Source organism: Prunus dulcis, chromosome 5, assembly GCF_902201215.1.
Source record: "Prunus dulcis chromosome 5, ALMONDv2, whole genome shotgun sequence".
NCBI classification, from domain to species: Eukaryota; Viridiplantae; Streptophyta; class Magnoliopsida; order Rosales; family Rosaceae; genus Prunus; species Prunus dulcis.
The window spans coordinates 18081067-18092727 of NC_047654.1; the positions used below are offsets into that span (position 1 = coordinate 18081067).

The following is an 11661-nucleotide window of genomic DNA, read 5'->3' on the forward strand; positions in this document are numbered from 1 at the left end:
TCAATTTCAATTCAATCATCTTTCCCCTCACTATTTATCTTCATATGATATTGGGACCACCACCACACCACTTGCCTAAACTCAATCTCTTTTTTCTTTTTTTTTCTTTTTTTTTTTCTCCACCTAGTAAGAGCATTTTCAGCTGGAGGAACTAGCTCCAGGCAAGGGACCCCCCTAGGCCTCCAATCTTGTTTCTAGCAGCCAAGGCTTGCCAAGACAAGCGCCCAAAGGCAGGATTTGCTTGGGCAAGTTGACCTCACACTGACATCATTGTGACGTCAGTAGCTAATTTAAATATTAAAAAAATTTGAAGGAAAAAAAACTAAAAATTTTAGAATTTTTTTCTTTAAATACCTAACCATATTCTTCAATTCCCACACCAAAATTCAATATAAATTCATTTTCTCATATCTCATGTGAATAGTGGGCCCTTTAGTTGCCACGGCAATGGGTGCGAATGCATAAAAAAAATTGCTAAGGTAGCCACTGTTCATATGAACAGTAACAGGGCCGGTCCTGAGTTTTCAAAGGCCCAATGCGAAAATCTAAATTGTGCTCTGCACATATTAATCACTCATACTAGTATACTTCTTGTTTTATCAACTAAGCATTGGGTTTTTTGAGAAAGTATTTATTCGAAAATATTTTTAGACTTTGAGCAATGTCTTCCATATTCCTAAATAATGGAAACAAATGTCCAACTATGAATACCATACCAGTGAGTCAAAGAATTTCAAGAATGCAAGTCAAGCCAGTATCAAAGAATTTCTTTTAAAACTCTTGTCATGGATCCTTTGTTCCAAAATTTCAAATTCATCTCAATATCCTATTCCTAAAAATTATGGAAAAATATTAAATTAATTTATAATAATATAATATAATACTTATTATAATATAAAAATTTGGGGTCCCCTTGAATGATGGGCCCAGAGCAGTCAGGGCCAGGACTGAACAGTAACTGCCCTTGCCTCCCTTTACCTTTTGCCATGACAAATGGGTAGAATTCCTCTAAGTAAGCAAAGCCAATCTTATCTTGCTCTAAAAGTCTCTAAAACACCCTCGGGAGTGAGGACAGGAGGCTATCAGCATTCAGCAACATGTAATCCCAAAATCTGACCATGCACAATCCGCAGCATAACGACTCTCACTATTTATTTAATTACATCAAATACTAATAATGTAAAATCATGCCGGCCTAAGCGCAGCAAAATTCTATTTAAATTTAACAACAACAAAACTAATTTTCATACTCCATGGATGAATAGTATATGCGAAAAACATGGTTGGTTGGTTTTAATAATTTCCTTGTTTCATAAAAATAAAAGAAGATGTTGTCATTTTACCGAGCTAAGCCAGCATGACAGAAAGAAACTAATAATTAACGACGTCAACAAAATCAAAATGAATGAAGCTAGCTGGATCTCATCTTCATCTTCATCTTCATGGATGGCAGATGGCAGAAGATCGATATGTTAAATGTTAATTAATGTCATCAGCTTATTAATTAGCAAAGCATGATGAATGAATGAATGAATATAATGGAAGGTAGTAGATAGACTGATAGATAATAAAAAATCAGAAGAGATAAGAGTCTAGAGATGATATATAGATAGATAGATAGATAGATACCGCTAAAGGCGATGCCGGAGGAAGCAACGACGCAGGTCTGAATAACAGTGTTCTCTTGCCTGGTGAAGGGTTGTTTGAGGAGGCCGCACCTGTCGAGGAACTTGGTCCAAGTCCTGACAAAGAAGAAGCCCAAGAGTCCAGCAGAGACGTTGAGAGAAGGAATAATACCGGTGGTGAGGTTGAGCTTCATCACTATCACACTGAAGAGCACGCTCAGCACAAAGCTTATGAAAAACGCTCTCACTGTCAGCTGCTCCTTCCATGACGGCACTATTTGCTGCTCAAATATCCTTTCCACTGACAACTCCTCCTCCAACCCCAGATTCTCCTTCTCTTCCTCTTCCTCGTACTTGGTCTTCTTCTTCGGATCCAGCGCCTCAATCTCTAAATCATCTTTTCTCAATCCTTGTACAAGTCCTGCTTCTGACGCATGATGATCCCTTTGGTACTCTAACTCATCATCTTGTTCAAGTTGATGTTGCTGCTGAGTACCCATAATTAATATTATTTATGATAGCCTAATGTATTTATGAGTACTCGTGATTCGTGAATGTATTGATCAATCTTGTTGATTTGAGTTTCAGTTTGAGTATGAGGCCGGGCTACATGTAATGTTACCTTTTATATATAAAAGGGAATGCTAGCAACCTTCTCTCTAATATTTTTTTTGGAACTTTAATGTTATTAATAATCAAATAAGCTAGTTTTTGTTTCCAAATTTATCCTTATTAAATGAAATATTTAATTTAAATAAATTGACTTCCCTAATTTCTTCAATTTAAAAAATATTTTCTCTCTCCATCTCACTCTCTCAATCCTCTCTCTATCCTTTGTAGCGCCCCACAACCCTTCTTCTACCTCGCCACTTCTCCCCAAAACAAACACTAATACCCAGCAATGACCCATGACCAGTACCCAAATAAGCATATGAAAGAAATCCACTTCCTCTCCCCCCTCATTACCACCAAACATCTCCCTCATCCCTACTCAACAGCCCCCCACCGTCCAAAGATTCCCCCCCACCTGCCCACCTCCTTCGCTTTCTCTGTTGTTTGTAATTGGACAATTTTTTATTTTATTTCTCAAATCTCACCACCAAAGCACTATTTTCTATTTTTATTTGGTTTCGTTTATTAAAAAAAAAAGTGTTTGAACTTTCATGATTCGGAAAGCAAAGGGTATGTAGACGTTAGAGAGAGACGAAAAATTTTCGATTTTTTTTCTCATTGCACAAAAGAGTACTAGTAATGCTGCTGCTGCTGAGAACGAAAGAAACCAACTTTTTTATTAACACCAAAATTAAGCATTTGTTGTTTTCTCTCTGTAAGCTTATATTGGGAGATTCACTATAATACCCAATATATGAGCCTAAATTATAAATAAAAAGTTCTATATGAAATAGACTTTAGAATTAGAAACATACCCAAAGCCTATTTACAACATAACAAAAAGGCTTTTAAGTTCTTTTAAATTACAAAACTGTCATTGATTTCTTAAAACAAACACAACCCAAAAACCTAGATTCACTATTATACCCAATATAGAAGCTCAAATTATAAAAATACCATATATGAAATGGACTTTAGAAATACACCCAAAATCTATTTACAACATAACAAAAAGGCTCTTAACTTCTTTTAAATTACAAAAATGTCATTAATTTCTTAAAACAAGCCCAATCCAAAAATTCATAAAAAAGCTCAAAACACTCAATAGGGTATTAAAGTAATTTAATAATCAAAATTAAATTCAATATGGCTAGTTGTCTCTTTTTGGAGTTTTTTTGGGTATGTTTATAAAAATTAAATAGTGTATGGTTTATTTATAATTTTAGTGTTAAAAATGGGTATATGACTAAATATCTCTAAAATTAAATTCAATAGGATCATCTAGAGTGTTTTTATTTCCACCCTCTTGTCCTATTTTCCCACCCACCTTATCTTCAAATTTTTAAAGACAAATTTATCCCATTATAAAATGACTTCTAAATACTTTTATATATAACAACATTAAACTTTTGATATATAAAAAAAAAAAAAAAAAAAAACTAAAACTAATTATTTTAAAAACAAAAACAAAAACCCAACAGCCACCAAAACTCCCTCACACACCAACTTGTTAGCCATCGCACCCCGCCGGCAGCGACCCCCTCCCCCCTTGACATCGACAAATCCTCCTCTCTCTCTCTCTCTCTCTCTCTCTCTCTATATATATATATATATATATGTTATGTGCCGATCCAAACAACTCCCACTTGGTGGCATTGATTCAGATACTGAGGAAGAAAAGATGCATCTTCTCTCACAAACTTGGGTAAGACCATAAAAGGAAGAGAGGAAAAAGAATCTGAATTGTTTGTTGATACTGATGCAGACCCTACCTTCCTACAGAGGCAAAATTCTAAGCACAATTTGTTTTGACAGGTTTTCCTTTTTTGATATTTCTAGAGATTCTAGACTTTGAAGAGGATTTGTAGCCGTAATTTTTATCTAGTCTGTCTTGTGGGAGTGGGAAAAGAAAGAGAGAGAAAAGGAGGGGTTTCTGGCGAGTAGGGTGGTTGACTAGGTTGGGTGGGTGGGGGAGCTTTAGTTGAATTAATTTAATACTAATTTCATAAAGATGAGAATTTGCTAGAAGCAATAATTAAAAAATATTTTAGAAATAATGATGGGTGGAAAGATAGGATTGTGTTTTTTAAAATTTACATGGTGGGTGGAAAGATAAAGTTAGTGGGAAAATAGGATAGATTGGTGGAAATAACAGCACTCGTCAGCTATTATTTTTTGAGTTTTTTTTAGTTTTGTTTATATAAATTAAATAGTATATAGTTTATTTATAATTTTAGTGCTAAGAATGGATATATGACTAAATATCTTTCTTTTTTTTGGATCTGATTTTCTCTCTCTAGGCTAGGCCCATTCATTCTTGACTTTATTTATTATTTGCAACAAATATATTGAATTATATTGACTGGCTGAGTTTGCCTATGAATATATAATAACAAGAAGATACACACTACACTTCGTACTAAAATACAAATTATGATAAAGAGTGACGGTTGGTTCGTTGGTTTTTCCAAGGAGTGAGAAAGAGAAAAGAGAGAGAGAGCTGGAAATTTAGAATTAATAAGATATACGATGAGTTTTAAGGTAGCTTTTCCACATTGCTTGCATTTCGATTGCATGATATATGGATTTAATAGAAATGTTGATATATATACAATGCCACAAACAGGGTAGGCGTACAGTTGATCATTTGGATTTTCTTCTTGGGTTGGGTTGGGCTGAGACACAGAGAGACACACAGACAGACGTAGACAGCGAGAGGAGGCTGGCTGATGACTGGATGAGATCATGAGATCAACTAAATTTGTTGTATATCTCTAATAATTACTATTATATTATACTAATAACCTCTACTGATAATTGTATACTATCTGACTCTAAGACTGTAAATTGTACATAATAAATACCATACCATGGTATATGGCTCTCAGCCCAGACAGCCTCTCTCTATCGAGAAAGACCGCATTTGGTTCATGGAAAAGAAGGTTTGGAGATGGAAAATCAATTGTTTTTCCAAGTTTGGTAAGTCCAAGCATGGAAAATAGTTGTTTGGTACATGGAAAAAATAGTAGGGCAAAATGTAACCCTCTTCCTTCCTTGAGTTTCATTTTCCCTTTCCATGGGAAAACTTTGAGAAAATGAGCCAGCATCAAACGAATATTTAAATGCATTATTTTTTATTTATTTGATTTCATATATTGATATAATTAAAAATTTAAACAAACTTTGTTTTATATTCCTACGAAAACCAAACATTGTAAAGAAAATAAATTAGTATTTCCTAGTTATTTTTTCAACATTACCAAACATGAAAATGAATATTTTATTTTCTATTCCTTAAGAAAATACATAGGAAAGTATTTCCCACCAAATTTATTCCCCGAACTAAACATGGATATCAATGTCCATATGTCGCGGGGATATCACTATCCACTGTCTGTCACTTGCAAGTCGTAAGCTCTCTCTCTCTCTCTTTGAAATTGAGTTGAATTGCGCTCTTTTACTTTTCATTATTTGCATTGGTCCACCAGTGCCCACGCACCTTGGAATCTACAGCGTAATATCATATATCCCCCACGCACCAAAGCCCTTTTCACACCACACATTGGAATAATATCATATATCCCTAAACCCTTTGAATAATATTATATATCTCTAAGAGCATCCACAGTCAGAGTTCTTTCGCCAAAAAATCATTGTAGGTGCTTCAAACTGCCCATTTGCTCAACTGGTGTACAGATTACCTTATTTGCATTTTCAACATTTAAGTAAATGTTTTTGTCCTTTTACTTTAATTTATTTTTATATTACTCTATTTACTTAAGTTTACAATGTAAATAAGGAAGTACCCCCCATTTGGATTCAAATAAAAATACTAGAAAATCAAATTCCTACCAAATCAAAATATGAAAAATCGATTTTAGTGCAAAATACGATTTAGGCTAAAAATGATGGCTCATTAAGTCAATATATACTTCATACTAAAATCCCATAAAATCAAGTTTTCTTATTTGATTTGTAAGGAATAAAAGCCGCCAAAAATTATCTTGAGAAAATGATTATTCCGAAAAACCATTTTTCATACTTAATCAATTTTGCACCTCCATTAAAAAATTTCTAAGTCCGCCACTGTCCACAGTGAGATGGTATATAATGAGGTGTATGTTAAATATACATCATTTATGATCTAAATCACCCACAATGGAGAGGTGTAAACGAGTATAAATTTGCATCACCACCATAAGATGCAAATTTAGATGCACATGTACATCTTTTTTTACATTTCTTGCAGGTGGGACCTACATGAGAAAAGGTAAGAAAAAGTGGACAAAAGTGGGACCTACAGAAAAAAAGGTGAAAGAAATCAATTATACCTCTTTAGATTTATATCTTCCCCACCGGAGCAAAAATCACATTTACAACCTCCAAAAGTGTAAAGGAGATGTAAAAGTAGTTTTACACCCCCGAAAATACACCATTCCATTATGAATACTCTAAACCCTTGGAATACACCACACCTTGGAATCTACAGCTTAATATTATATATCCTGTCCTTTTCACAAGTTTCAAACTTCCAATACGTTAAATATCCCATCCCATCCCACCCAAAAATAAGAAAATAACTTCCATGGGTTGGGAACCAAAGCAAACCAAACAAAAGCAGAATGGAAAATCAGCTCCTTAAATAAAATGATTGTGAATTAAGATGTTGCTAATTGAAGGACTTAGATTAATTCATGTTGGCTTGGACCAAACAAAAACTGATCCATCCATCATCTAATATATTATTGAAATTGAATTAATTAAGGCAAGCATGAGGAAAGTTGATATTTTAAGTTTTTTTTTTTTTTTTTTTTTTTTTTTTTGGGGGTTCGAAATCTGATGTCATTGAACAACCCAAACGGAAGGAGCAATACAGAGATAAAAGCAGAGCAATACAAACAGAGTTGGATCAAGAAACAACTAGAACACAACTTCTAACCCTGAACAAAATTGAACTAATTAATAGGGGGGCATGGGAGCCCATCAGAGACGAGGACACGCATCAAAGACGGAGGTGGTCGATTGACCCAACTTTCCAGTTCCACCGCTCTTGCACCTATCGATGTTGCGACGTGGGCAGCTCGATTCCTTTTGCGGGGGATCCAGTTCCATTCGATATGGGGAAAGGCATACGAGACCCTCCTAATCTCCTGAATGAGGGGATAAATTATCCAGATTCTATTGCCAACAGCCCCTTTGATACCATTGTGGTTGTGGATGCATCGTTCGTCCATCCAATTCCAACATCAACATCAACATCCATGTGATGTTCCAAGGGTTGAAAGAAACTTGTACGCCTACAACTTTGAAATGCAATATGAATCAGAAGATCAGACAGCAGCTAGCAAGCAACCAAGCATAACAAGAATATATATAGACCAAGACGGCCATCAATAAAATCGGCTCACTTTAGCAAACTAGTCGAATCTGCGGCTTTGACTCAATGAAAATTCGACTTCTTAAATGTTAGTTGTACATAGAGAGAATAGAAAGAATTTTTGTGTGATTGTCACACCGCTGCATACCGTACGCTACATGATTTTACCAATTGAGGTACCCTTTTCTTTTCTTATGAAGGGCGCAAATTTCTCCCTCCTCTGAATGATAACCTTTTGATTCCACGAGAGAGAGAGAGAGAGAGAGAGAGAGAGAAAGAGAGATTATAGAATTGGTAATAAGGGGTGGATTGTCATTGTCAAAGATACATAATATCTTCTTAGTTCTTAGCTGGAACTTGGAAGATGCCAAAAAAGAATATTCCGCCGGTTTTATATTAATATGCGTCAACTCTTGAACCAATAATATTGTATTTTGGGTTATATCGAGACAGTTTTCTATTGTTTGATGAATTTTCCAAGAAAAGGATGTGCAAAACAAAACGTTAGCTATGGAAGTGAGAAATTGAAAATGTTCTATCTTTCCACTTCGTTTTGATTCTAAGATTGTTTTTTTCCCCCCACAATTAAGGCTGTTTTAGGTAGATTCTGAATTTCGGGATATTATTATTTTGCAAGGAACTCTTCATTTGATTTTTGTTGTTCTTGTCATTCTCAACTGCATTACCTTCGTTGTTGCACTGCTTGATATATTTAGCGGTTGCTTTCACCATTTCACTAGGAACATATTTGGGGTACTTCCGTACACAGATGAAAAAGGAATTTAACATCAAAGTAAGCTTTCTTTCTTTGTCCATCATCGTGTGTGGTTCCTTACTAACTGATAATTTTTGGTTTTACCGTGAATGAGTAGTTTTCTTTTCTTCGTCTAATATTAGTATTTGCCTCATATTGTCTATTCAAATTTTTAATCCTGTACTCTTCTGCATTAAGGTTGCTCTCTCTTTTTAATTCCAATTATAAGGTTTAAATCTTATAACTCGAATGGTTATTCAAGGGTGCAAAAGCTACATGCTATAGAAAAATAGAGAAAATTTGGGTGTGGTTGGGTAGATGGATTGCATTTTCTATTATTGTAAAGAGGGTGCTATTGCTATATGATTGACCATTGGCAAGTGTAATGTTATGAATCCATGCATTCTTAGGAAAGAAGATAGTTCCATGTGAATCTACTAATTACGTACCTTCCAGGTATTTACGATCTGATTGCGATAAAGTTTTCACAATCTTTTAACTTATGCCTTCTGTTGGTTATCTTTCATGGTTATACTTGAATTACACTAACATTGTTGTGGGAAATGTTATTATTTTCAGGGTAGTGATAGTTCCTTGGATGATTGCATCTACCATCTTATCTGCCCATGCTGTGCATTATCCTTGCGGAACCTATGCTTGCAAGATAGTTGTCAAAATGGCTGATTGTAGTTATTACAAGTGTTTGTGGTACCCAGTGAAGAAGTAAGATGTTTAGCCCCATGCATGTTCTTTCTTTTTCAATTGATGCTTTGCCCCGCCTTTCCTCTTACTGGTAGTCATTTGTGAGTGTGATTCAGATGAATTAAAACCTCAGTACTAGTGTGCTTGGAATATTATGCCTTTCATGGTTGCATGATTCTTTATGTGGGGTGCACAAAGGTTTTTACAACTGATTGATGTCAACCTCTTTTGTCATGACTTTCATGCATATTACTAGAATAAGCATTAGAATTTTCTAATCTTTATTGTGACTGACGTTAACATTTCTCTTCCTAATTACTTCTACTAAGACATTGACACTGATGAGTTCCTTAATATGAGGTTTTTTCTCTCTGTTATCATATCATATAATGATAAGGAGGCATCATATATATAAATTTCATTCTTGTTGTGAAGCTTTCTCAAGTAAAGTCATATAATTATCTTCACCAGATTAGACACTTGATCGTTGCAGCACAACTTAAGAAATCCAACTGAAGGACGTATTGTTTTGTACAAACTGAAGGACGTAAAGTCATATAAACCTTAAACCATTCCATGTTTGCAGTTTGACAAGTGGTCATCTTTTGACACAAATCCACTTTATGCAGGTTTTGCATTGTAGTTTTGCACAAACTACATTGCAGTTTTCATTTAATTACAATTGGATTTTTGCTCGTCCTTGGCCTTCAACCTCACTCATTGGAAGAGTAGAGGCTACCCAAATGAGGAATTGGGTGGGCAAGAGAAGAGTAGAACTACCCAAGAGCAAGAGAACTCAAAATTGGACTTTTAGAAACTCCATTGCAGTTTTCATTTAATTACAATTGGATTTTTGCTCGTCCTTGGCCTTCAACCTCACCAATTGGAATAGTAGAGGCTACCCAAATGAGGAATTGGATGGGCAAGAGAAGAGTAGAACTACCCAAGAGCAAGAGAACTCAAAATTGGACTTTTGGAAACTCCATTGCAGTTTTCATTTAATTACAATTGGATTTTTGCTCTTTCATTGGCCTTCAATCTCACCAATTTGAAGAGTAGAGGCTACCTAGATGAGGAATTGGGAAGGCAAAAGAAGATTAGAACTACCCAAGAGCAAGGGAACTCAAAATTGGACTTTTGGAAACTACATTGCAGTTTTGGAAACTGCATTACCATAAACAGAGTATTTTACCAGCATGTATTGAATAAAAAAAAGGTTTATTATTACAAAACATCTCTAACGTTCGCGAAACTATCATATTGCATCCTTAAAGTTTTTTTATATCACTCATAGTCCCTAACGTTTATATAGCTGCTCTTAAATAGTCTCTCTATTAAAAAAATCGTTAAATCCCCAATTTTATGAGGGATATAATCGTCAACTCTCTTTTACCTCTCACGCTTCAAATATATTTCCTCGTGGTCGTCGTCAACATCATCAGACCATTTCTACGCTTTTTCTGAGAAATAGGGTTTTTCAATCGTGGGAAATTGGGCGATAAAGCTTCTGCAAAAATGTCTGAGAGAAGATGGATGAGGCAAATGAGCGTTGGGAGACCAAACCTACATTTGTGCACTCAAGGGTCTTGACCAGGTGTTGAATCTCCAGATCCAAGCAATTGGAGATGGCAGCGCCTACGTTACTGACTAAAAGCTTTTCTAGATGGATCTCAACCATGGAGGTGACTTGCTCTGCTATCACCTGGAGAAGCTTGTCCCAATCGCCAGAGCACCTGAAAAGCTTCAGAGTCCTCAAATTCTTCTTTTTTCTCTGTTTTTTGCTTTTGGGCTTTATTCGTCGAGTGTAATAAAATAACACAGGGATTTTTGTGGCACTAGTAGTTCTGGGAATTGGGTTTTACTGCCAACGTCTAATGCATTAATTCTTAGTTAATTTTTGTTTCTTTTTTGTTGTTTTTTGGTGTTGCAGAGTACAAATCAGTGTAGCAGAGAAGCTTCAGAGCTCAGACTGAAACGACAAGTCGTTGGTACCCAAACGTCATGGACGTTTTGTGATAATAAGCTTAAAAAAAATATTGTTTTGTTTTTTTAACTTTAGAGCTGAGCATTTTTTCCCAAACTCAGCATTGTCGTTTCCATTTTTGTATTACAGTTTCCATTTATACATTGTAGTTTCCATTTTTGTATTGCAGTTTCTGTTTATGCATTGCAGTTTCCATTTCTGCATCGCAGTTTCCATTTTAGTACTTTCATCTTGGTTCCTCCATTTTGCTTCAATAAAATTATTTTTTGTTTTTGTAGCTGTTTTTGTTTTTGTTTTTGTTTTTAAATTTTAAACATAATTGATATCTACATTGTATTTTTGTTGCAGTTTCTGTTTTTATTTGCAGTTTTTCTGTGAATATGTGTTGAAATGAATTTTTTTTTTTTAACCGTTGATTGTTTATATAAATATTGTATAACTGAATAAATATTACAAAATCAAGTTTGGTGGTGGTTTGTGAGTGAGCCTTCCTCCTTTGAGAATCAAGGTTTGAGTCCCTTCAATGACACAAAATCTTTTTTTTTAAAAGGTGAATAAAGGGCAATGGAGTTGGTCCCCTAACAGTGGCCGACGGTGGTGGCCGGAG

General features: G+C 35.0%; 1 protein-coding gene across 1 annotated transcript; it reads right to left on the bottom strand.

Annotated features, from left to right (window-relative positions):
• Positions 1 to 818: 818 nt before the first annotated feature.
• Positions 819 to 2125, bottom strand: LOC117629180 (probable metal-nicotianamine transporter YSL8). The gene is made up of 2 exons (XM_034361684.1): positions 1630 to 2125; positions 819 to 832 (listed from the first exon to the last, which is right to left on the bottom strand). The coding sequence occupies exons 1-2, from the start codon at positions 2123 to 2125 to the stop codon at positions 819 to 821; spliced, it is 510 nt and encodes a 169-aa protein (XP_034217575.1).
• Between the last annotated feature and the right edge of the window lie 9536 nt (positions 2126 to 11661).